Source organism: Mustela lutreola, chromosome 9, assembly GCF_030435805.1.
Source record: "Mustela lutreola isolate mMusLut2 chromosome 9, mMusLut2.pri, whole genome shotgun sequence".
Lineage (NCBI taxonomy): Eukaryota > Metazoa > Chordata > Mammalia > Carnivora > Mustelidae > Mustela > Mustela lutreola.
The window spans coordinates 4,999,194-5,025,447 of NC_081298.1; the positions used below are offsets into that span (position 1 = coordinate 4,999,194).

At 58.9% G+C, this 26,254-nt stretch overlaps 1 protein-coding gene and 1 long non-coding RNA gene across 3 annotated transcripts in view; both read left to right on the forward strand.

Moving 5' to 3' along the window:
- The first annotated feature begins 652 nt into the window (after nucleotides 1-652).
- PMEPA1 (prostate transmembrane protein, androgen induced 1) overlaps nucleotides 653-26,254 on the forward strand; it is a 54,046-nt gene continuing 28,444 nt past the window's right edge. For both annotated transcript variants that reach the window (XM_059132842.1, XM_059132843.1), the window contains exon 1: nucleotides 653-1,268. In XM_059132842.1, the coding sequence (XP_058988825.1) occupies nucleotides 1,160-1,268 (109 nt within the window). In that variant the 5' untranslated portion in view covers nucleotides 653-1,159. The remainder of the gene's footprint in view (nucleotides 1,269-26,254) is intronic.
- On the forward strand, nucleotides 17,565-19,433 carry LOC131807466 (uncharacterized). The gene is made up of 3 exons (XR_009344503.1): nucleotides 17,565-18,506; nucleotides 18,588-18,724; nucleotides 19,163-19,433. It is a non-coding gene; the product is annotated as an uncharacterized LOC131807466 (long non-coding RNA).

Consider the following 26,254-nt stretch of genomic DNA (forward strand, 5'->3'; position numbering starts at 1 on the left):
ATGAAATAAAAGTACACCCGCGCACTTCCTCCCCCCTCTTTTGAACTCCGGAGGCGCCCCCCCCAGCCGGTGGCCCCTCCGGCAGCAGACAATGGGAGTGGATTCGCCCCGGGCCCCGCCGGCTGCGACATTACACAAGTTCCAGACACGTATTTACATGACAAGGGCTCCCGGGCGTTTTTCGGAGCGGTCCGGGGCGTGTCTACCCGAATTCCAGTCTGACCCAGTCGACCTCCTTGGGGTCCGGTTAAAGGGCGCAGGGGGCGCGAGTTAGTAGAAGCCTCGTGGGACTGTAGACCTTAAGGGCAGAGAGTTTCCTGCGAAATCAGGTGTGGGTGATAGGGAGGACTTCCCTCATCTTCTCCAATTCCCTCTCCTTTGGGAAGGGACAGGCTTCCCCTAAACCGGGGTCAAGGATTCCGGGGTCCCGCGACGCACCCGCAACCCGCGGAGGTGAAGGTGGGAGCGAGTCCCGCTTCCTCCGACCCGCGTGTTCGGAGGGGGGTTCCAGACTGACCCCAGTAGGGGCAGGGTCGCTGCACCCTTCCTCCGCCCCGCTGGTCCCGGGTCTACGCGGGCCGCCTCGCTCTGGCCCTTTAAGAGCCCGCCCCCTTCCCTGTCACCCCGCCCCGCGGCCCGGGAAGGGGGTGCGGGGGAACCTCGGCGGGGATTGGCGCAGCGCGCGCCCCCTCCCCGGCCCCCGCGCGGTGGGAACCGGCAGCCCCGTCTAGCGCTGACGTCAGACCGTCTGCCTGCCTCCGACCGCGGTCTCGGAGCGAAACCCGATCTCCTTGGACTTGAATGAGGAGGAGGCGGCGGCGGCGGAGGCGCTCGGCTGCGGGAAGCCAGCAGCAGAGGCTCAGCCCCGGCGGCAGCGCGCGCCCCGGCTGCCAGCCCATTTCCCGGACGCCACCCGCGGGCACTGCCGACGCCCCCGGGGCTGCCGAGGGGCGGCCGGGGGGCGCAGGGGAGCGCGGCCCCGCGCACTGAGTCCCGCAGCGCCCCGGGAACTTGGCGGAGCCCCGAGCCCGGCGAACCGGGGTGCGCCTTCCCCGCCGCGCGCCTCCTGCATGCGGGGCCCCAGTGCCGGGCGCCGGCCGGAACCCCCCCCGGCCGCCCCCGTGCCCCCTGCGCCCCGCGCCGAGCCGCCGCGCCGTCCATGCACCGCTTGATGGGGGTCAACAGCACCGCCGCCCTCGCCGCCGGGCAGCCCAATGTCTCCTGCACGTGCAACTGCAAACGCTCTTTGTTCCAGAGCATGGAGATCAGTGAGTGACCCCCGCGCCCCCCTCCCCTGAGGCCCTGTCGGGCTCCGACCCCGAGTCCCCGCGCAGCTGCGGGCGGGGGCCCGGGCCGTGCGCGCCCCCTCGGGCCGTGCGCCCTGCGCCCCGGGCGCGCCCTCCTGGCTCGCGGCAGCTGGCGGCCGGCCCGGCTTTGTCCCGCGGCGCGGCGAGCCTGGCACGGCCCCCGCTGCCCGCGCCCCGCCCGCTGGGACTCGGACCCGGGGCCGAGCGGCGCGGAGGGCGGCTGGGCGCCCGGCGCGGGAGGACTGGGGCGGTCGAAACCGTGAAGTTTCCATTTTATTTCCCTAAGGGGCAGTCTCGATGGAGCAATTAGGCCGGCTCTTTATCAACTTCGGCTGGGGGAAGGGGGGTGGCGGGCGTGTGAGACACTGTCTGGCCTGCGGGGTGTCTGGGGCCCGGGGTGTGTGTCTGGAGTGTGCGTGGCGCTTCTGTCTTGGTCTGTGTGAGTGGGTCTCCTTGCGTCTGTGGAGTGTGTGTCTGTGTGTCTCTGTCTGGGTCTGGCGCGTCTCCGTGTCTCTCTGTGTCTGTGTGTCTGGGTCGCAGTTTGTCCCGGGAGTATGTATTCTTCCTGCGTCTTGCCGGTGTCCGCGACTGGTGCCTCTTTAGACTGTGTGCATTGCTCTGGAGGTTTGGGGACCATTGGTGTCTGGTGTCTGCATTCAGGGCTCAGCGCTGGTGGGTCTGGCCAAAGGTGGATCCCGAGTGTGTGTCTCATTGTGTGAGTGTCTGTGTCCCCGACGCACCTATAAATAGCCTCTGTCTGGACAGCTTGGCTCAGCCTGGCTGGGACCTTGGTTACAAATGAGTCAAAGTTTGGGGCTGTCTGTGTTTGGGACGGCCTTGCCCTGAAAGGAGGAGCTAGATCTAGGGTGGGGAGGGGGTGTTGGAAGCTTGCACCAAGTCGCCCTATGCAGCCAGAACTTGAGACAAATCAGCCTGGACTTCTGCCATGCATTTGCCCACTCAGGTGGTAGTTGGGTTGTGTAGACGGCCTTCTGGACTGTATCCCTTCCCCCAGCCCATCCTTTTGGGGACCTCTTGCCTCTTGGGGCTTCACTTACCCTATTCTTGCCTCTAAGCACCTGAGGCACGGGAGCACACAGCCCTTCTTGCAAGGGCCAGCTTTCTTCCAGCTGGGACCAGAAGTCAGAGGCGGCCACCATGGAGCAGGGCAGTCACTGGGTGACTCATAAGCCAGTTTCCGCAGGCGGCTGCCACAGTTTGTGGCCCCTGAGCTTGTACAGTGAGGTACAAGAGGTAAAAATAACCCATGACTGGTCCTGCTGGGGCAGACTGGCCTGCTTTGGTGATGGGTCCTTCCATCCATGAGTGCCCCCGCTCCCTCCAGTCCCGGAATTGAAAGCCTGCCCCCCCCACCTCACCCACCCCCCCGACCGCCCCATGCTGGGCCAGCGAGGTGCCAGGAGAACCTGCCCAGAGTCACCATCTGCGGAACTGAGTTGCATTAAACCGGATTGCTTCCCAAAGGCCCTTTGTGAACTCAGGAGGCTAATGAAATGCACGAGGATATTATTAAAATATGTTCGCACATGTTTGGAGAGGGCCTCCTCAGTGCCGAGTGGATGCTGGTGAAGGACCCTCGGTGCCTCATTTCCCCCTTTCTGTAAAGTTGCCTTAGGGGAACCCCCCACCCCAGGGTTCCACGCTGTTGTGTCGAACTTACCATTGTGAGGACAGGGCATGGGCATTTTGCTCTTGTCCTTCCTTTGTGTTCAGGGTGTTAAAAAAAAAAAAATCATTCTTATTCCTGTCCCTTCAGCCTTGATGATGTTCTGGCTGACACCAGGGTGTTGTTAAACCCATTGCCCTCAACCTGTGTGCTTCCCCCAGTGGCACGTCTGAGCAGGACCCTCGAGGTTAGCACCTGGAACCCTGGCCTGCTCCAGCCAGCCCCGGCGTGGTGGTACGTGACTCACCATGCACAGTGTATTTTTTACACACGGCCCCCTGCTTACTGGAAGAAAGCCCAGGGCAGGAAGGGAAACGATCTTTAAAATGCAGGTATAATGTAACAGTTTGTTGCAAGTGCTAATCAGATTTCTGCGAAAGGCTCTGGTGAGGAAGCCTGAAGGCCTGGAGTTTCTTTGTACAAAAAGATGGGGAGGAAAATTTGAAGTGCAGAAGGAAGGCCACATTTCACGTGATGCAGACTGAGGGTGTCTGCATGCGGACCGTCAGAGATGGATTTCGAGCTGGGCTGCAGGGTCCTGTCCCAGTGGTCCTTGGTAGTAGGTTCCTTAAGCTGTGTTAGTTTCCTCATCTGAAGGATGAGACCCTGACGGTTGAAATCGAAAATTCTACCAGCTTTCAAGATGGGGCCTCTGCCCTCCAAAGTCTGGCTGGAGGCTCCAGGACCAGAAGTGGTTCTCCTGCCCTCCCCCCAGCAGCACTGGGTCCCTAGTGTGGCATTCAGGTGCCCCAGATCTCGGAGCTGGGTGGAGCCTTGGCCAGCTCAGGCTTTATAAATGAAGGAAGGTAGTAATGGAAAGCTTTGCCCTCAGTCCCCAGTGCACCCTGGACCCAGACCCAGAGTTATTTCTCAGGAAGTGCACATTCTGTCTCTTTTATTTAGAACTTGGGCCCCGCAGTAGGTCCATCTTGAACCCGAGAGCTGGAAAGCAGCAGCATCCCCCAGCATCACACTTGGAAGTGTGGGAACGGGGCTCTCTCCAAGGAAGCCAGGTTCAAGATATTCCCCGCACCCTCTGCACCCTCCACACCCTCCGGGGTCTCCAGTTGTCTCTGAGAGTCAAGGGGTGAGGGACACTCTCTGACGGGGGTTCACTGTTCTCAGGATCCCCCCACAGAAAAATAAGCTGTTCTTTAAACAAGCTGGGGGTGCTGGGGTGAAAGACAGCCGGCTCCAGGGACAGCCCACCAGGCTGACAGTAGGGAGTTGGCCAGACTTTTCAGAACAGAGTTCCTGCTGGCCTGCGTGTTTCTTGGCATTCTTGTTGACCTCTTTAGAGGTTTGTCTCTCTTAGAAATTAGCCCCTGTCCTTCTCCTCCAGCTTCGGCTTGAGGCTTTTGGGCAGCAAGCAGGTGGGTGCCACCTCTGCCTGGACTGACTTGGGCCATTCCGCTGCCAGGCTACATATCTGGAGGACCCCGGGCAGCAGCCTGCCCGGCCCCACCCTGGACCCCTGTGGCCAGTATCTCTGGTGGCTGTTCTGTTTCTTACCACCACTAATGTCACTGAGCCTCTGATTCCTCTTCGCCACCTGGTTCCAGACAGATACTCCCAAACACTACAAAATGAGCTTGCAGAAATGCCCAGGACACCCGGTGCCCTGTGTCTCAAATCCGAGCATTTCACCCAAGGGACAAGGATGTCCTTGTGGGGAGGGAGGGGGAGGCTGTGGGGGTTGCTGGACACTTAGGAGCATCCCTGGCTTCTGCCTACTAGGTGCCCGTTGGAGTAGGCTTCTGCTCCCCTGCCAAGTTGTAACACCCCAAAATGCCTCCGGGCCTCGCCTGATGCCCTTGGCCTGGCTGAAAACTGCTGTTTTAATCGGCTACTTCTCTGGGGACCTGAGGGCGGAAGGGAGTTGTCTCGCTCAGAGATCAGCCCCAGTGAAGGCTCTTGGTTGTGCTCGGAGTTGGCGCCTGCCTGTCATTCACTCCCTTGGCCTTTCTTGAGTGCCTGCTGTGTGCCGCGCCGGAAGGATGGGGGCTCCGTCTTGAGGAGCTTCCCGGTTTTCATCTTGGATTTGCATTTATTAGGAGGAGAGACTCAGGCACTGTGCAAGCTTGTATTTCAGGATTTGGTTGACACTAGGGCCGTCTAGGTTGAGCCATTTCCCCCGTGGGCCCTTGGAGCGAGGACTTTTAACCCACATGTTTTCTGACTGTCTGGGTTTTAGGTTGAGGTGCAAATCCTGAACTGGATCTCAGGTCAGACAGTTGGCCACAACTCCCCAGGAGGTCTGGGGTAAGCCAGCCACACCACCCAGCCTGGCCCAGGGTCAGGGCCAAGCTTAGTGCTTGTCAAGGCAGAGAGTAAGTCATTGCTCCTGCGTGGGCGCGCACAACCTGCCCTTTACGATGTGCAAATCGATGCACTCGCTCTCCCTTGGAAGGAGGAGGGAGACGGAGTGGGGTGCTCAGCTGCCCCGGAGTGGAGGCCGTTGGAGAGGGTCAGGATGGCCGCCACTTTGACAGGACAACGAGGTGCACATGTCCCATAGCAGCCCCAGACCTGCCTGCTCAGGGGCGCCAGTATCTGCTCGCACCGCATCCGGGCCCCGGGACATGTCAGCCTTCTGGTTTGTGCAGTGCTTAACATGTAAAACCGTGTCGGAGAGGAGCTTACGAGGGATAGGGCCCAAATGGAGGGGCCGCGTGGCTTTTCCTCTACGGGTTCTTACCACCCAGAGACCAGGTCTGCGGGCGACTCACAGTCTGGGGTCCTTCCCGCAGAGAGGAAACTCTTTAACAAGTGGGAGTTGGGAGGCCGAGCTCCCGCCAGCCGGGGCGCTTGGGTGGGCATGTGCTAAGGAGGCGGTCAAAGCCCAGGGCCTTGCTCTGTGCTTCTTAAAAGGTGCCGTGTGCCCACGTGTATGCACGCGTGTGTGTGCGCATACTTGTGCGTGCCAGCGCACGGTTAGGCCCCGTGTGCTTGCCCGCCCACCCCACTCTGTGCACCAGGGAGCCAGGAGGAGGACACTGTGCTGCGATCCGGGAGGTGTGCCTCAGGGTGGGTGGGCGGCGGAGATCCGGGGCTGTGAGTGCTGCCTGAGGGGGCGGCCGCCACGTGGGCCCTGTGTGGCCAGACCTGTCCACTTCAGGGACCCGGCTGTCTGGAAGTTGATACAAAACTCCTGGCGTTTAAGGACTGGCAATTCTGTTCTCCTTTTGCTTCAAGGGCCCCGTGACACCTGTCCCCAGATGTGATCTCTCCGAGGGTTGCGGTGGGTCAAGCGTGTGTTGGAAGGTGGGGAGATGGAGGCTCAGCCCGGCTCCAGAACATCCTGGCTGTCTTGGGGTCGGAGTGGAAAGTGAGGTGACAGCAGTTCCTGGGTGCTGGGGGTGGAGGGGGGGCTGTGCCTCTGCCAAGGTTATTCTTGTGGAGTGTGGCCTGGTGTCTCCACAGCTCTGTGATCATGGGGCTTGGTGGTGACAGCGGGGAGAGGACTAGTCTCAACTGTTCACTTTGTCCTGTCCCCTGGCGGTCGCTGCCAGATGAGGAGACCGGCACCAGAGAAGGGTTTCCCCATCCTGGGGCTGGGGTGCTGGCAGTAGAGGGGATGTTGGAATAAACAGACATGTGTGGGAACCGTGACCTTGAAGGTAGAGGGACTTGACTCTTTGCCTTCCCTTGTCCCTGCCAGGCCCACCTCAGGGCTGGCCGGAGGGAACCCCTTGGATTCCCACAGTCCACTGCCAGCTTCGGAGGCCGAGGGGCTGGGTGGGCCTGGCAGGCACAAAGGCAGGAGCACCCTGACATCCAGACACCCCACTAGGTCCCCTGCCGAGGAGGATGCAGAGCGCAAAGCCCAGAAACAAGGGATGGTCTGAGGCTCCCATTTTTTGAAAATTAATTCCCGTTTTTAACAAGTGAGTCTATACAGGCTGTGAACCATCAGAGTAAGACCGTGATCTTTGTTTTCCCGGCGGGTGGGGTGCGTGTCTTTTGCTTGGCTTCTCCGAGCACCACCTTCTGCACGGTCTGGCCTAACCCCCTCCCCGAGGTGGGCCGCTCCCCTTCCTGTAGTCACGACAACTTGGAGCATTGACCGTCAACCTCACTTTCCCTTCGAGTGACACGACAGAGCCAAACTGTGACGCCTCTGGGTCTCCGTCGGGGCCTTGACGGGTGCTGGTGGAAGCCTCTGTCGCCGAGCTGGGAGGAAAAGCCCCGGAACAGTTTTCAGACAGGAGCAGGGGCTTCAGTGCCCCGGGATGGGCCTGGAAAGCGTTGGGGTTTCCCCAGGTCTTCGCAGAGCCCCCGCATGGCTTTTCTCTTCTGTTTCCAGGGTGACTGATGGATTTTGCTGCCACTCCCTTTCTTAGTTGGATATGGAGAACTTATTATGTGCCAGGGGTATAGTGACGCATTTTTCTCAGTCTCCAAAACAGCTCTGTGAGAGAGCTGTTGGTATCACCGATTTGCAGATTTTGGGGGAGGGTGGGGAGGAGGGTCCAGAGGGGGTAAGGAACCTGCCCCAGGTGGCATAGCCAGGAACCTAAGCTCCCTGGCCCCATACCTGTGCTCCCAAGATTTCTTTCCCATGACCCCACACTGAGCCCCCCAGTCCCAGACTTATCTTTACAAGACTCAACATGGCCATGGTCATTTAGTTTTCACCCCAGGACTGCAAGCCCACGTTGCGCCGTTTGCAAGGGAAGAATGCTCATGGACCTTGCCGTCGGGGCCTTTGTGCTCTGGCAGCACAACACCGTCTTCTGTTCGCATGGTATCCCCCAGACGGGTGTCCCTTACAGGCGGTGCGAGGAGCTGGCATCTACCTCTGCAGCCCTGGTACCCCCACCTTCAGATGCTGGGGTAGGCGATTGCTGGACGGCCCGTGGCTCTTCCCGGAGGGACCAGATCTGTCCGCCTTATACTGCTGTCCCCCTGGCCGTCAGTCATGAAGGGGGCACCCAGCCGCTCAGTCGGGACTGGGCTGCAGAATGCCAGGACCCCACAGACAGAACCCTGCCCTCGGGAAGCTGCCCTTTTAGGGACCAGACATAACAAGGTTACTCAGGGAGGAGGCGGCGGAGGGAATGGAACCGAGGCCACTTTCAAAGCCTCCCTCGGGGAGGCTCTCAGACCCGTCATCCTGTTTGGGCTCCAGGAACACTGCGGGGGGGGGGGGGGTCTCTCCTGTCACACCTGTCAGATTGTGTCGGGTATTATGTAATTCACTGTCGCTTGTGTCGCTTCTGGTCATCAGACACGGAAGTGTGAGGTGCCGTGCCCATTTTGCTCGGTATGTCCCCGGAGCCCTTAGAGACCCTGCACGTGGATGAGGCAGGAAGGAAGGGGCCTGGGCAGGGCGCGTGGGCAGGCTGGAAGAAGAGTCCAGATGGGACAAGACGCAGTCAAGATACAGACTCTGAAAACCATCTTTTCAGGACATGGGCTGCCTCCCTCCCGAGCCTCCAGCAGCACCCCCATAAAACGGAGGGGAGGCCAGTAGCCACTTCGTAGGTGGGCCGGACCGAGGCCTGGACACTGACAGGCCCCCCTGGCATAAACTCATATTTGCAAGGGATCAAGGAAGTTTCCACTGTCTGGGGGGCAGGAATGGTGCCTTCGTCTCTGGGCACCATCGCTTCTGGAAACGTCCAAGGCCAGACAAGCCTCTCCTGCTTCAGCCAGACGTGTCCTGGGAGGTCAGGGTCTCCCTTCCAATTCCCTTAATGCTGAGAGCATGGAAATGACAAGAAAGGAGAGCCACCGCGGGTCCCAACCCCACAGGGAGAGTTTGTAGGGCCGTTCTTTTCTGCGCACACCCGCTTCAGGCCTGGAGTGTTTTGGGGGCTCTTTCCCCACCCGGTGTCACCCCCGAGCGGAGCTGGTGTTCACTCCGAGGTGACGGTGAGACACCACGTGTTGACGGGAGCTGGGGGGGGGGGGGGCTTCCGGGACTCACCGGGGAGGTATCGGGTAATGGGGTCTTCTGTCGTTTCGGCAGATTCTGATACATGTGTGTTTTCCAGTGGGTTCGGGGGCGGGAAGAAGGGGTGGGTCACTCGGCTTCGAGTCAGCGCCCTCAGTGCCTAGCGAGGGTGTCCCGAGCCTCGGGGAACGTGGAGGCGGAGTTTCTTTCCCTTCAGACGTACTGTAACTAAAATCAATGAGTATCGTTTCAGCGGGTTTAGGAAATAGCTCTGCTAGCTGAAGAGTTTTAATTATTCGGTAGCAAACGTAAAGCCGCCCGTGGCCCTGGGATCTGGATGCTGGATGAAGTCTGCTTCTGGCTGCTAGGCGCCGGCTCTCCGCGCTCTGAGGGCTGCTCCGTCCCCTAGAAGCACCTGCCCGTTCCAGTTCTCCAAGACTGTAGGCAGCGCCGGGCCCTCCAGCTGGACAGACAGACACAACCTACACCTCTGAACAGTTGTACAGGTTCAAGACTCCACCTTGCCTTTAAGTTTGGAGATGTTGTCCCATATCTTGTGTCCCCCGCGGGGGACTTCAGTGGAGATGGGGACAGGGGCAGCCGTGCCGAGTCCTGGAGAGGGCTGGGACAGCTTGTGTGTGCTACTGGCCCAGAGTAGATGCTCAGTACACAGGGAGGCAGTTGGCGGATGAGTGGCTTGACGTGTTCCTCACCTGCCCCCGAGAGCGATGGGGAGCCCTCGACCCCAGTCACGGAGGCCTCGGGCCGGGAGAGTCTCTGTTGGTCCTTAGTTCTCCAGGAGATGATGTTTCCATCCCTGGCTTTGGAGGATGGTAAGAGACAAATCCGACCATGGATTTGTTTGATGTCAGTGGTTAGGAATACAGAAATATGTGCTTTAAAATACAAAACCAGGGCACCGGGGTGGCTTACTGGGTTATATGTCTGCCTTCGGCTCACGTCATGATCTCAGGGTTCTGGGATCAAGTCCCGCATCAGGCTCCCTGCTCAGCGGGAACCTGCTTTTCCCCCCCACGCTCCGTGTGTTCTCTCTCTCTCTCTCTCTCAAATAAATAAGTAAAGTATTGAAAAAGTAAAATATGAAGCCATATATTTTTGGATATTTGAAAGACACATAGATACTTTATGATGTAAAATATGTAGAATGTTTTAAATCGCTTGCTTCCACCCACCAAGCTGGGGTGGCTTTTTTAAGGTCCCTTGACTGGAGGCCACTGTGGAGACCTGCCTTCCACCAGGTGTGCCCAGGACTGAGCCCTGAGCCTTCCCCTGCCTTTTCCCAGGGTTCCAGAAAGAGAAGTGGGGAGCTGAATCAGATTTCCAGGAAATTTGGGGGGAAAGCAGACTGCCCTTTCCCAAAAGAGGTATTCTGTCCCAGCGGCCCTCGTTACCTGGTCACTGCCAGGGGATGGCTTTGCCCGGGGCACTTGCTGGCTTTACCCATGACGGTCCAGGCAGCTGCTGGTAAGAGGGGCTGCTGCCTGAGAGCCCAAGCCTGGTGTAAGCTCAGTTTCATTCTCTCTGCTTACAAGGATCTGATATCCCTGATGGGGAAGCTTCCCCTTTTGTAGAAGCTTGTCCAGGAAGCCTGGCCAGCAAGGTTTAACCCGAGGCCTGTGGGGTGATTCATTTCAGAGGTCACACTTCGTTAGAGAAGCTCAGAATTTGCATGTGACCACCGTGAACGCTCTTTCTTCATCACCCTAAGTTTTATAGTAGGTAACATGGCTTTGATCTGAACCACCTGCCGTTTCTGTGCATGGAGAAATCGTGGGAGCACTTGGTTATTGTGGACGGTGTGTTTCAAAACCCTGGTCGCAGCTCTGAGTTCTACTGTGGGTGCTGCACTTCAAGAAGGAAAAATAAAAGTGAAAACCAAGATTTTCACTGAAACGATGTGCATATATGTGCCTTCTTCTGCATTGCTTCTGTGGCTGCACGTTTTAAGGATTTCACAAACGTCTTAAGGAGCCCGCCAGGAGACTGTAGGAGGTGAGGTCCCCGGAGCCCTGTAAGACTTTGGTGGCCACCCCAACCCATCTAGCAAGTTCCCACGTCGATAGGCTGGTGCTGGGCTCAAGCTGGTCATAGCTCTAATTGCCTTCCTAAAAACAATTTAGTCGGTAATAATTCTGTAAACCTATGAATCAACTTTGCGCAAACACCCTGAGTAATTTCTTTGTTCTTTTCTCTCTACTTTGTAATTGGTGTCTGTAAAAGCCAAAGGTTTGGCCTTGTGGAAGGCGTGATTCATTTATTGGTGTCTGTGGCGCCCGTTATCATTCAGTCATTGGAGAACGCTGTCGCGGTGAGCCCCGAGTGATTCATACCAGGCTGAGCTTGGCAGCCCGTGAGGTCACGGCCATAGCAGGAAACTATTTTTTCTAATCTGTTTATGGTATGGGAGGGAGAGGTGGGTATATTGAGATGTTGGAGAGAGTGTCGATTACGTTGGTGAGTGTCACCGATTAAGTAATACCAACAGGCCCTCTAAACGCCACTCGGTTTGCTGCTGGTGATCGTTACGACAGCTCACAGCTAAATATGCTCCTGTCTCCGGTGCATCTTGCCCGTGTTTTGGGATCCCGGTTCCTGAGCAGGCTGGCATGTAGGGACGCCCCCATTGGCGTCTTGGAGCAGAGTTTGTGGTCGAAGAGGCACAGATGCAGAGAATGTTCCCTTCTAAAACAGCAACAACAGGGGCACCTGGGTGGCTCAGTGGGTTAAAGCCTCTGCCTTTGGCTCAGGTCATGATCTCAGGGTCCTGGGATCGAGCTCTGCATCCGGCTCTCTGCTTGGCGGGAAGTCTGCTTCCCACTCCCACCCCCACCTGCCTCTCTGCCTGCTTGTGATCTCTGTCAAATAAATAAAATCCTTAAAAACAACAACAAATTCCGTTGACTGGGGGTCCATCACGGAATGGTTTCAATGTCCAGGTTTAAGAGTCAGCAGCCATTCGCCACCAGCCCCTCAATTTTCCTAACGATGACCATTATTAGATGTTTGCAGTTGCCAAGCCTTTCATTACTCCGCTAAGGGTGGGGACTTACACGTGGAGCGGCTCATTTTGCCTAATTTTATTACTTACTGTGGCCCTAAATAAAATTGTCGCCACCCTCCCATCTCGAGGCTGATTAGACTTGCTTGCTGCGCGGTGCAGAGGCGGGTGGTGAGTCCAGCTGCAGCCGTTGTGTAAAGCCAGGCCCTGCCTGCAAGTGTACAGCCCGGCACTCGCCTCTGTGTAGTTGAGTAGTGTTGCTCCCCGCAGTCCGCTTCTCCGGTGACTTGCTGTCCGTCTAACTCACTCCGCCCGATCCTGCCGTCTACGCCACTGAATGAGGGCCGGTTCGCAAATGTGTGACTCCCCAGCTCCTGGGACCCCTCACCTAGAGGGGAGCCCAGCCCGTGTTTATTGATCGGTTTTGCACGTTCCCCGGGCGGGGAACCCCGTGCTGCCCTTCTTCCCTGGGACAGACACTGTTCATCTGTCGCAAGAGTCCACTCTTGGCTGGGGTCAGACCGTCCCCGAGGTGGTGCTCCCGGGCCCACTCCCAGTCGGGGCTCCGGGGAGGCTCACCCAGGGTGTAGATGATCCTTGGGAAGGAAGCGGAGCGCTGTCTTCACGGGGCAGCGCAGCGGGGAGAGGCGTGAGGGCTGTGGGTCTCCCTCCAAGCTAGGACGAGTCAGGGCAGTCCCTTCTGGGAGTTTTAGGAATGTGTTACCACCCTGCAGTGCCCCAGCCACCGACCTTCCGCTCTCAGGCTTGGGTCCCTCCCAGACCTCCAGGCTTCTGCAAGGTGAGATCCGCAGAAAGATCCGTCCTGTTCCTTAACAGCACTTCCTTTGTCTTTAAAATCACAGTCATGAGCCTGCATGTCACCAGAGCCTCCACTTACCTCCGCAGCCTCTTTGCCCTGGATATCTTGAGCCCTACCCTAAGCACACCACAGCATTCCTTTACACTCTAGCGAGAATGAGCTCTGGACCCTTTCCCCAGAATAGACTCAGGCCAGTGGGGGGCATGGGGCTTGGGAAGAACAAGGAAACGAAGAGGCTAGGAAGCAGGCAGTGTCCAGAGAGTGGGCAGCTGGCACCCAGCAACTTCGTCTAGCTGGTCGTTTCCTTGGTGTTTGCTCACAGTGAGGTTGTGGCTTTCCACAGCCCGGCTCGAAGAGGTGGAGCTAGGTCAGAAGCCACCTGGTGTGGGAGGTCATGAGGAGCAAAGCACCTGTGCTCTGCCCACCATCCCCTAAACTTCAGAACCACCCGTCCTCCCCCGCAAGGGTGTGGTCTCTCTGGCATCCGCAGCTGCCTCTGCCCTCTCCGCCCCCTTCTTGGAAGGGTCACCTGGTGGCGGTGCCTGGGGCTCGAGCCTGAGAGAGCAGGAATTGGTCTGGCACCAGCCTTGAACTGCAGCTGAACGGAGAGAGGGTTTGCCATGGCCTGTGGGTGCCGGGCGGGCCTGGGCTCCTGGGAGCAGGTGGAGAAGGCGTAGTGAACCTCACAGCTGACGGTGTTTCTCCAGCCCTTCTGCACTCAGCGGGTCCTGGTGCGGGCTCCCCGGGAAGGCCACCTGGGGGCTCGCAAACCTGATACTCAGGGGCATCCTGAGCCAATTGCTGGGGACAGGGCAGGACGTCGGGGCGCTGAACCCTCCGGGTGATTCCGTGTGGCTGCAGCTTAGCAGAGGTGCAGGGGGCGAGACGAGAAAATCAGGGCCAGCCTTCAGCCCAGAGCCCTTCTGTTACTGTGGAGGCCTGCTTCTGAGCGCGTTGTAGTCCCCAGGACGCCTCACACCAGGGGGATCTGGGTGTGCAGGGATGGTGCTTCCATTCACGGGTGTCCCTCCTGGAGGCAGCGGCGGGAGGCCCGGCGGCCTTGCCTTCGAGCATGGGGCTCCTCTGCGTGCTGTGTCCCAGACCAGGTGCTCGGAACAGCTGAGGGAACCCTGAGGCCTCCGGCCAGCCTCAGAGTCGGAGGATTCCCTGGGGTTCTATGGACACCATGATCACGGTGGGCGCTCGGCATCGTGGCTGCTTTTTCTGTTCCCGATGTCTGCAGCTGGAGCTGCCCCTAACCTTTGCCTTCTGGGTTTTCGGCGACCCGTGCAAGGCTCTCCTTCAACGGAAGTGGCACCTTGCTTTTTTGCGAAGGTATTTTGGCACAAGGGACAGAGTGGGGAGACAACAGGTGGAGACAGCCCCCAGTTGAAGGCAGAATGTTCTTTCTGGACAGGAGGTTTTCTTGTCCTTGATGCGCTGGAGGAGCCCAAGCTCCTCCTTCTGCTCTGCCGTCTCCCCTGGTCAGTTTTCTTCTCTGCCAAATGGGCATCATCAAACCTAGGGCTTTGTGAGAAGGAAGAGCCCGTCATACCTCACCCGCGGTCCCTTCTCTTCCCTTGAGTTGTCCGCCTTCCCCTGGCACCCGTGTTGTCCCAGCTCCAATGTGCCGAATTGAGGTGTCATTTACAGACACAAAGCACATGGGTGTAACGTCTACTCTGATGAGTTTTGGCAAATGTGTATAGGGGACACCTGTCCAGACCGAGACGTAGAACCTTCCATCCTTGGACAGGTCCCTGGGCCCCTTTTTGGTCTGTGCCCGTCCACTGGAGCAGGCAGGGCCAGCCCTTCCTAGTGGAGGGCTCAGCGTACGTGAAAACACGCTCTGTGTTCCCTCTTGTTTGGCTTTTCTCACTCAGTCTGCCGACTCAGAGACCCATCGCGTGGTGAGGCCTTTCTGTTTGTGTGTAGTGTTCCCCAGCGGAGAGGAGGCTTGGTGGGCGGGGGTTGGGGGCACGCTGGACCCAGAGGAATCACTGTCTCCGGGTGGAATGCCAGCTGCCTCCCCGGGGCAAAGCTTTTGTAACCTGGATCTGGGCCTCAGACGTGGGGACGCGAGATGTCTGTCTGTCCCAGCCGCGGCCAGCGGGGCACTCAGCGTGGCTGCGGAGTCCTTGGAGGCACCGCGGGCCACGCCTCTGCCGCCGCCTGGCACGGCCCCGCCAGCTGCTGCTGCCAGCCCGCCCGCCCGCCCGCTCGCCTCCCCTGGCATGCATTCCTTCGCAGGGAAGAAGGATGTGGGTGACCCCAGACAGGTATGAATCATGTCTGGGGGAGGCGGTTACTCAGAGGCGGCAGCAGTGAGGCCGCGTTCCTGCCGGCTGACGGATGGCTCGGGCCTCCGAGTGGAGCTGTGGGTCGGGGGTCAGAGCAGGCCTCCCCGGGGAGCGTGGGGGCTGGCACACCGGGTCCCCGGCCAGCCTTCTCTGCCGAAGGAGTAGAAGCCGCAGAACGGCTCCCGAATGGCGGCAGCATGGCTCTTAGGCTCCTTTTGCCCCTGGTTCTCGCTTTGTCTGTCACATGGTTGTGTTGGGGAGTGTTCAGACTCCCCGGGGCTGTAATGTGGCAACTCACTTCCCTCCTGCTGTCACCCGTGCCTGCCGTGGGTGGGCCACCAGGTCACATGGATGCCCAGCGTAGCCACTGTCGCCGGACCTGTTTCTCAGACCGGCACACTGAGGTGCGGTGGACAGAAGTCACTTGCCCAAGGGCACGCTTGCCCACAGTTAATGGACCTGCATCAGATTTTATTGAAGCCACCCGTGTCCTAACTGTCCCACCGTGTAAGAGTGGGGAGATCAGCAGGCCTGTGGCACGCCGGTACCCTGAGACAAGCTGTTCATGGCGTGAGGAGGGGCATTTTAAATTTCGCAGTGAGGTGCTTAGGCTGATGGACATTAAGAGCGCGTTAGGACAGATGGAGCAAGCACGGCACCGATTTCCTGAGGTTACTGTTCGAGACAAGAGGAGGTAATAAAAGGGAGTCGATTGAATAGGATGTAAATTTTGAAATTAAAATCTTTAGGAATCTTAATTCCTTTAATGGGTATTTGGAAATGGCAAACATAGGGGAGACTGGTTGGACTTGTGTTCTAGGAGGCTCCTTCCTGCCAAGGACTTCTCGGGGTCCCCAGTAGCCCCTGCAGACTGATGGCAGCTCCCGCAGAAGGGGGCACCTCGCTCTTTGGTCTGCCAAGGTCACCCAGCCATCTTGAAGGTCAGGGTCAGCTCGATTCTAATGAGAGCAAGATCACAGGGTCCTCTGAAGGAAGGGAACCCAAGGTTCCCTCCGCAGGGGCGGGAGATTAGGGATGAAGGGGGGCTCCGCCATCCTCCGGCCACACACAGAGCTGGGAGCAGCACCAGGCAGGTGCTCGGGCCCCACGCTTGTTCTCGGGACTGTGCCGGCGGTGGGAAGCCAAGCCTCGGCCCCTCCGGACTCTCGGGGCTCCCCGCGCAGTTTGCAGGAGGGTGCCTGTCACAGCTGTGTGTCATCTGGATCTCTGTGTGTGTTTTAACCGAGATCTCGAAGTTCTTTTTTGGTCCTGGGGCGAAAACCTCCCAAATTTAATTGCCCTGCAGCACCTGAAACGGTTTGTTGCTTTGCAGGTTAGATCTGTGATTTCCTGCGTAGCCTCCCTAAGGCGCAGTTTTGGCTCTGGGGGTAGGGGGGCACAGGAGGTCGCAGAGGAAGCACAGGACTTCGGTGTGTCTCCGTTCCGGGCCTCGCGGTGGGGGGTTTGGGACGCGCCGCCCACGCTGCTCCTCCCTGCTGCCACTGGGCCACTGCTGGGAAAGGCTCCGGCCTCAGGGGCATGGGGGGACGTTCTGCCACGTCCGCCTTGAGGTTTCGCAGAACCTGTGCTTTATTTTAAGTATTTTCAAAGCGGTTGGCGTGTGGCAGGGGATGGAGGGAGCTGTTTGAAGACCCCAGAAGGACAAGAGCATCGAACCTCCTTTAAGGGATCAGAGTCCCTCGAGGGGATGGGTCTGGCTGGGGTGAGGCAGGCTCCTCCCCAAGGAGCTCCCGACTGACTCCAAGACCTTCCTGCACATGGAGCCCGGGCCTCGGGTCCCTGGTCTGGGTCCGGCCCTCGGGGACCCAGAGGAGAAGGCAAGGAGGCTATCCCTCACCCCACGGGCCTCACGGGCCGGCAGGGGATTGCTCAGGGCCCTTGCCCTCTTGCCCTCTTACTGCTTGTCCGGCCTCCTACCTGACTACCTGTCTAGGAATTTTTATTGCAAACCCGCAAAGGCATAGTAGCTTGGCTGGAATGTGAGAGGTCCCGGCTGCACGGGTGGGAATGCAGAGGCGGAGGCCCCTGGCCTGCTCCCAAGCGGAGTGTGGATGGGCCTCTCTTGCTTCTGGGCCTGTCTGAGCTTCGTGCTCTTTGTGTCCTCATTCTGCCTAAGGTTGGTCCTGGTCTGATCTGACTGCTTCCCCTGCGACCTCGGCCCATGGCAGGATCTGGAGTAGCAGTTGATTATGACGAGGTATGAAAGCCAGGGAAGTAGTCTTCAGAGTTAAAAAGGTCCTGGGCAGCCCCACTGCGTCCCTAAGAACATTGCTGTTCTAAGGGTTCTGCTGTTCTTAGAACAATGTTCTAAGAACATTGTTGCTGTTCTGAAACCTCCCAGCCTCCTGGCAGCAGTTCCTGTCCTTAGACCCATTGCACAGATGGGCATACCGAGGCACGCACACTTGCCTTAGGTCCCATGACTGTGAGTGGCAGAGCCAGGCCTGGTTCCCATGCCCACGAATTGGGCTGAGTGTGGGCTGTGGGCTCCGCCAAGGCATCATTATGGCGCCTCAAGGACCTGAACTGCCTTGCCAGTTGCTGGGAGATAGGGTAGCTCAGGGTTCCTAGGGCTCTGCCTTCTTCTCCACCATGAAGACTGCCCACGTGGGGTGGGGGCTGGACCGGGGAGGGTGTCCGGGTGAGGCCAGGGGCTCCAGGTCGACTCCAGATACCATATGCTACTCTGCCTCTTCTCCATCTGGCAGAGTCGGCCCTCAAGGAATTCATCCTGGGGCCAAGGGCGGCCTTGGCCGTGCCTGTCCTCCATGGGCCGTCGGCCAGGTACAGGCTCCTCTGGCCAGAGAAGGGTCTTCTGGAGGAGGACCAGGCCCGGGGACACTGGGCACCAGGGATGCCGAGGTTGGGCATCTGTGGTTTCCTGACCCCGTTATCTACCCTTGCGCCCCACGATTTCACGGGTACACCCTGATGCTTGCAGCCTGGTGAGGTCCTCAAAAGGGCCAGACCCAGTGTGTCTGGAGTGAGCAAGCACTGAGGACTCAGACACAAGGAGGAGAAGGCGGCGGAGCCGCTGTAGACCCACACCACTAGGGGAGTGTCCCCTGGGGTTGCTTCCCTGTTCGGAGCCTTTGTTTCCTCGTCAGTAGAATGGGGATCCTAGGAGGCAGTCACTCCCTAGATCATCGTGGGGATCAAATGAGGGATACATGCTTAGCTCAGTGCTCCGGGCCTTGTAAATGCTCAGGAGTCGAAGGGTGTTCTGTTATTAAGTCGTCATCCCTCGGGCAGTGCCTTCGCCCTCGAAGCAACCTGCCCGGGGACCCTTTGTGAGTCAGCGCTGGCTCACGGCCCCTGCCCTTTCAGAGCCTTGCCTGGGGACCCCAGCCCAGCCCCCTGCTGAAGGCACCTCATGGATGTGCTGATGAGGAAGAAGAGCTAGGGAAGGAGGGTCGTCCCCTCGTGGCATCCTGATGGGGGGAGGTGCCCGAGGTAGGGACCGGGTGTGTCATCTGTAATTTCTGGTGGGTAACTTTTCCTTGTTCTGCTCCTTCATTCAGTTCATTTATTCAGTACCTAGTGTGTCTTGGGCGGAATGTTCTAGAAGTATACCGCCATGAGAAAGACGAACTTGAGTATGGCCGACAGAAAACCAGGGGTTGCGGAGCACAGATTGTCGGAAGTCGTGCACGACGCATCGAGGGGCAGAGGTGGACCATCTTTCTCTCACGATCTTGCTTTTCCATCAAGCTTTTAAATTGGTGAGGGAAGGGAGGTGGGGAGGCGGAGTGGACCTGGGTCCCCTGGTGTGGATGCTTCCTGATTTATCAGGTGCAAGGGTTCCCTTCGATAAGGAACTCAAAAGGAGAGGCTTCCCGACTCTCCTGCTGGGGAGCTAAGCCAGAAACTTGGAATGGACCAGGAGCCTGAATTTTTGGCCATTTTCTTGTAGGATGATAGGGATTCAGGAACGTAGGTCCTAGATCCCAATCAGCTGGGGCCGGAGCAGACTCTGCTCGTTCTGGTGGATGGGGGCATCCTTGAGACGCTGATTCCCTCCCTGGGTGCTTCCTAGGACAGATGCCAAGCAGGGGATCACGGGCGTAGCTCGTGTGCCTGTTTCTCCAGTACCCGCCCCGTATTTCCAGCCAGGACCCTCAAGGATGCCCCAAGCCCGGAGCACCACCCTGCCAGGGACAATGGGCCCGTCTCCTTTTGTGTTGCTGAGAATATAGCATGGTTCTTCTGATGGTAAAAGGTGATCTGTGCTTCTTATTTAACAAAAATGCCAAGGATTTGATAAATGACCAAGACACAAGTCAAGATGCCTATAATCCCGTCACGTGGAGACGGGTTTATTTTGCTGAAAATACTTTGCAGGCCTGTCACCAGGCATTTGCACCAAAGGCTGATAAAAGAGCTCAGAGCAGTGGCTAGGAGATGGATGCAGGCGCCCCTACCCACCCCCCTCACCCCACCCCCACCCCCCGCCAGCAGTTTTGGGAGGGGGAAGGACAGGTCGCCACCAGGCGGTCTGTGCTGTGTCCCAGCTGCGCAGCATCTGTTCCCTGGGATGAGTGGGTTGGGAGGCCCCCGGGGGGAGCTTCTGCCCCTCCTCCAGCACAGCTTTCTGCTGTCAGGCAGCCCAGATATGGAGCCTGTCCTTTTGCCACTCAGAGCCTTGAGCCCCTCGTCTGTCAAATGGGCTGATACCCACAGTTTCTGTCTCAGAGGCAAAGGGAGTAGACCTAGCCATTAGGAGAGGCCCAGCCAGCACTGGGCACATAGTAAGAGTTCAGGAAACAATCAGCCACTGGTGCAGGACCTCACGCCCCCGGCCGCATGTTCCCACTGGCTGCCATGCTGTTTCGGGTCTGTCTGATGCCTCCGGTCCCAGGTCTGACCTTCGTTCATAACCAACGGCTTCTGCTGGTAAGATAATCCTGAAAAACCGCAAATCTGATTCGAGCCTCTCTTTATATTATACAAACTCAGAGAGGGTGACTAGGGGACTGAGGTCACACAGCCAGCAGCCATGGCCTAAGTGTCCAGGAACGGGTCCCCCGCTTGGAGCAGGGCCTTCCAGGCTCAAGAAAGACCCTAGGGCCCCTCATCACCTCAGCCCGGAATACACACGAAGTTTCTGAACTGGCCATCCTGGTAAGCAGCTTGTGTTCATGGCTGCTGCCTGGTCGCAGGCGCCGTTCTGAAGGTTTCCAGTGGCTTCGCTTCTTCTGTGATGAGCCCAGGGGTCCTCACTTTCCAAGTGGAGACCGTGCGTCCAGCCTCGGCAGCAACCCAGGCCGATTTCCCTGAGGCAGAGCTCTGGCCACCTCGCTTTTCCAGGAGGGACAGGCGGTGCGTGGGACCCGAGAGGTGGGCCCCTCTACAGCCACCGTCTCCTCGCCCCCGCGCCCCGACCTTTCCGCCTGGGAGGCCAGGCCTCCGGCCCGGTCGTACAATGCCCCCTTCTCTCGTTCAGACGGGTGGTCTAGACGCTCACGCTCCCTTTTGTTCTGTGGGGTCAGGGGATGGGGAGTGGCCCCACAGAGTGGGATCTGGGCCGAGGCAGGAAGAAATCTTCCCCAAACGAAGAAGGGGGTGGGAGTGAGTTTCGGAGGAGGTGGCCTGCTGTCCCCGCCTGCCCGTCAGGTGACCAGCTGTCCCGGCAGAGAGCACTGCGTTGTAGTGATGAAGGCAGCGCCTCGTGGAACCCAGTGCACCCGGAGCCGCCTCGTGGACTTTGTCTAAATAAAACCCTACAGTCTCCTCGGGTGTGTGCCAGGCTGCTGGCGGGAGCCCGGGGGCCAGAGGCAGTGCCTGGCCAGGTTGGAGCCCAGGAAGCTGTGGGAAGAGATGCTGCCGAGCCACGTCCCCCACCTCCACCCGCTTTGGGGACATCTGGTTGCTTCATCGAGGGCAGGGCAGACAGAAACCTCCCCGAGACGTGACCCACGAAGCCATCTCGCTTAGTGGCCATGGGTGACAGGACGTTTGGGGCAGCGCTGGGCTGGCCACGGAGAGACCCCGCGTCTCCAGTGTGATCTTCTGCTTCCAGACCCATTCTTGACTGGCCAGGTCTGTGACCTCTTGGCGTCTCATCTGTAAAATAGGGCCGTGAGTGGCCACAGGAGTCCGTCACAGGGTGAACTGGTGCAGGGGTGTCGTGGGATAATCCGCCTTCTTCGCCTGGTACGGAGTGGGCACCGTCACTCTCACTGTCGATGGCAAAGTGTTCACACATGGGCTGAGCGGGGGACCTGCAGGCGCCCCATTTCCTGGTGAATTCAGAGCCTGTTAGAGAGCATGGCAGAGGGGCTGATGGTGGTGGCAGCCGTGGAAGCCTTTGGCCAGGGCCGGGGCACATGCGCAGGACGCGGCTTGTGTGATGGATCTGATCACTGCCTCTTTGAATGGTCTGTTCATACCAGAAGACCCCCCCCCCCAGCTCTGTGCTGGTGGGGAGAAGCCCTCAGAATTGGGGTGGCATGTGGCACTCATTCCCCAGTACCTGTTGGCCCAGCTGTGGGGAAAGAGAAGCAGGAAGGGCCGCTCGCAGGAGCCATTCAGGGAAGGCAGAGCGGGGTTGGGAAGGGCAGGCAGCGTGGGGGAATCTGTGGGAGCAGAGGCGCTGAGAGGCACCAGCTGCTGGTGGCTGCGGTGACCCCCGGCGCCTGGCCCCTCCTGTGCCATCCCAATGCCGGGACAGCTGGTCACCTGACGGGCAGGCGGCCCTGCAGGACTTGTCTCGTCCCCACTCAGGGTAGGGACTCTCCACGACAGCACTGGGGGACGTGTTGGCAAAAACGTTTCACGCGCTGGCTTGGCTGACATCGAGGCGGCTGGGGAGAGGGAACTCCAGGCTGGGCCGTGGCGGGCGTGGGGTTACTGGTTCCCATCTGCCCTGGTTACAGATGAGAGTGGCAGCAGGTGTCCAGGGGGTCACAACGTGCGGGAAGGAACCGGGTTCTTTCTGGGCCCGACTGGGTCACCCGGGGGAGTCTCGGCCCTGCCTGGGCTCAGGGACTGTGAGGACCTCCCTCTCCCGCCGCTCGGCCTGAACCCCCTTGAGCGACGAGAACGCCGTCCTCACTCGCCGAGTCTGATCCCCGGCGGCGCCGACGTCTCCTGGCACCTCTGCTCCACGTGTCTGGGTGAAAGCAGAGGTTCTGCCCACAGACAGGGAGCCGTGGGCCGTCCCCGTGGGAGGAGCGGAGATGAGCAGACGCTTTTTATTAAAAATGAGCGTGTGGAAGGGGGCGCACATAGCCTGTAACGCCCCCCCTTTATGTGAGCGGTCTTCGGTCGCCGTAACCCTCGGGGGGGTCTCAGGGTTTCAGTCGCCAGCGAGGTGACCTCCCCGTGGACCTGCACAGATCGCTTTTCTGCGTAAGAACCCTCGGCTCGACAGGGCTTTGTTGGAAGTGTTCGCCGTGTGTGCGGCCCTGGGCTCCGCTCCGTTGTGTGGGCTCCGGGCCCCCTGCTCTGCGTGAGCCGGGCGGCCCCCGCTTGCCGCCTCCCGGGGGCAGAAGCCAACAAGACCTGGGCCAGCGGCGAGTCTCGGGGAGGGCGTCATGCCCACAACGGCCCTTCAGGGCGGGCAGGTGGCTGGGGGCCCTGTTCCCCGGCTGGGGAAACTGAGGCTCGGGCGCCGCAGCCTGACAGGGCCGCAGTCGAGTTTGGTCTGTGCCTGTCTGGTTGTGGTGTCTGGACGCCATCACATTTGAGGGTGGGCGGGAGGGACACAGGAAGGGAGGGCAGGCCGGTCTCAGAAATAGAAGCTGCCTCCGGCCGGGGCAAGCATGTGCAGGAAGTGGCAGTTTGGCCAGCACCCTGGCAGGGAGGCAGGGGAAGCTGACAGAAAGAAGGACCCCGGTGGGCACCGGGTGGGCACCAAGCTTTGCTCCAGAAGCTGGTAAGCCTGAGCAGAAGAGACCAGAGACCCACATCTAGGGGACCCAGCCCCATCGGGCCGCCCCTGGTGGTGGGCTGGCCAGGGGGGGTCTACACACGCCCTGTGCTTGGCCCACCACCGGCCCTGGGGTGCGGGCCCTCCTCCCTTTGACCTGGCCCAGCTTGGGAGGGGCACAGCCCCTGGTTTAGGGTATGTTAGGGTGCCAGGGAGTGTGTCCCAGGGAGGCGCCCTGAGACCGGCCCGCCCTGATCTTGTCCTTTCCTGGGAAGGGGCGAGCCTTTCCCCCTCGGCAGCCTCCCTTTGTAAACAGGGGCCAGAGTCTCCTGCAAGACCCAAAGTCAGAGGTGACTTCCTGGGGGGCGCGGGGGGGACACACAAGTTCTTGCCCCCTCCCCCACCATGCATGTTCATTTAACCCTTTTGCCACCACCCCTTTGAAGTGAACAGAGCCGCAGAGAAAACGCCCACACGGGGTGTCGGGGACGTGGAGCGAGACGGAGCTGCCGGCCACGTAGGGCCCTGGAGCAGCCTGGAGCGTGGCCCAATCAGAGAGGATCCGTTTTCCGCCTCTCAGCGCAGCCGCCCCCCCCCCCCCCGACGTCCCCCCACCCGGCCCCCGCCCCCGCCCCCGGCAGACCCCAAACCAGACCGATAACTTAGCATTTTCATTTAAGTCCATCTGACAAATCGTTTTAGACGGAGAAAGCAGCACTGCATCTTTAACTGGCCACTTTGTCAGCGCGTCTCTGGGCGCTGTAAAAAGTCCTTTGTTATCTGTGTCTAGACAGCGCGCCAGCGGGGTATTTGGTCTGCGTGAGGGAGAAAGATCTGACAAGGTTGAATTCATTTACCGGCTTATTTAAAGCAGAATTTCAAAACACTTGCTCATAAACTGTTTTCGACCCAGACGGCCCCAGCCTCCCCCTAGCCCACACTGGCTCTTCTTGTTTTATATCATTTTTTTGCCTGTTTGGGCAGTTCGCGCGGGTTGCAGCCGGTGCCCCGGCGAGGAGGAGACGCGGGGTGACCGGCGGCTTGCGGCTTTTTTTTTTTTTCCGTCTTTAATTGTCCTTTTTAGGACTGTCTAGACGCCCTGCAGATGGACGTCCGCAGGGACGTGGCTTTTCCTTCTGGTTGTGGGACACGGAGTGGGAAGGTCGCAGCCGCCACCCCCTCCAACCATTTGACCGCTGGCCCCTTCCCCAGACCGTCCCCAAACTGTTCTCAGGGGTGACTCCTCCCTCCCTGAAATGAAGCCACTTTGCCTCCCGGCAGCGTCTTTGCGTTTATAACACATTTTCTGGACTGTGCTAATTTTATACCGTCACCAGCGAAAAGAGAGAAAGTGACATTCCAGCCGTCCTCCCCTGGGTGGGTGGGCAGAAGCCCCCGGCACCCCTTCCCACAACTTTCTCCACTTCTTACCACTTCTGCATCCCCCACCTTTTGTTGGTGACATGCATAGACAAAACAGCAGAGGTTGGCTTTCGAAGGATGGAAGTATCAGGGTATCTTGAGTGGGTCCGAGGTTATAGTTACACCAAACAGATGCATTAATTCACTTCGTTGCCATAGCGACTGGATGATCATCGTGGGGTGAGAAGCGGGCAGGTGGTGGGGCCCAGGGCCTGCCGCCATCACCCCCTCTCCCCCCGCAGCCACCCATTGCTGTCTCTACAGGAACTGAACCTGCAAATGGCATTGACCTGGCCGCCACCAGGAAAGTGGGCCACTCTGGCTTTCTCCTGCCTCTGTAATTTGGGGGGACGCTTCTCCACTCCTTCCCCTGGAGGCGGCCACCAAGCCTGTGGATGTAGGAAATCGAGTTGAATTACGGCCCTGTTGTGCTAGGGCCACTGGGAGGGGGCAGACATCAGGGCTGCCTTCTGAAGCGGGGGCTGCAGGTTGGAGAGGCAGAGAGACGGTGTGCCCCCCCACCACCCCGCCAGCAGACACCCCCCCCTCCCCCAGCTCCCTGAAAACTATTGTCGCTGCTGTTGACCCGGCCTCAGAGCCATAAATTTCCAGCCTCCACCCAGCAGTCATCAATCTGCCTCAGGGTTTTACATGGTCGGGGCACAGAAGGTGAGGGAGAGGGTTGGGGGCGGGCAGCGGACCAGATGTCTCCTGGGATCCTGAAGCTGCATCTCATTTCTGCCAGGCCAAGCAAATCCAGGGTATCAATCTGCTGCCTTGGGGGTCGGTGGGGAGGGATTGGGAGTTTCATCTGCAGGAGAGGGGACATGGAGAAAATACGTCTCAGCACGCCGGGCTTCTTGGCCTGATACTTTTATTTCTTTATTCCACGCCCCCGCCACCACCACCAAAACAGACCGAACCCACAGGTCGGAGCAGTGTCTTAGGCTGCTATTCCCATCATGCCTGCATGGGTCTGTTACTATTACAGGCTTTGTTTGGGTCACTGACCGAGCTGTGGGCTCTTCATCATCTTGGCCCAAAAACCTGTAATTCCCTTCCCCTTGGAAGGCAGAGGTCGGGCGGCTGAGCCAGTCATACTTTGAGTTCTGCTGTCACTTCCACTCCCCCAGTACCATAATGTCCATCTTCATGGAGAAACATCCAAAATGAAGAAAAGGGGGCCTTTCTTGAAGAGAGAGAGACAGCAAAACATCATCACCAAGTTGGGCATGCGTGCGGGGACACAGTCACGGCCCTACTCCTTCCACGAGGTGCCCCTGCGAGAAAGGGCCTTAGGAAGAATGGGCTCTTCGGGATTGGAATTGGGTCTGTCTTGGAGTAATTAAAGGAAAATGATTCTGTTAATCCAGTCACCAAGCCCCTGTGGCCTGGAGAGATGAGGGGGTCCGCGTTGGTATTCCCTCCAGAACCTGTCCTTTCTCTGCACATTAGGAGTGCACTCTTGGCTTGCATTTTTGTTTTGTTTTGTTTTTAAATCATTGACCTTGTCTCTTGGTCTTTTTTAAAGACCAGCGGAAGACCCCCTTCCCCTGAATCAGAGCAGCTTTGGCGTGTGCAGGGAGCCTTGACCCTGGCCAGGCCCCCCAAAGCACGTGCCTGGCCCGGGTGCCCCAAGAGCCCGCCGCTTGGGGAATGAGATTTCAAAGTCTCCTTTTCAGAGCGCAAATCTGGGAGGCCTTATTCTTCCCTTCTCTGAAGAGCTGGAGAGGCCAGGGTTTCAAGGCGGCCTGGGTGTGCTGCCTTCTATAGGAGGCGAATTGCTGCTCATTTGTCAGGCAAAACAGATGTGGCGGGGAGACAACATCTATTTTCATAATTCGAAACAAATCTGGTGAGCCGCCTTCCTTTTCAGTGGGGCCCGCTCATGCAGAAAGCCCCACTCCCC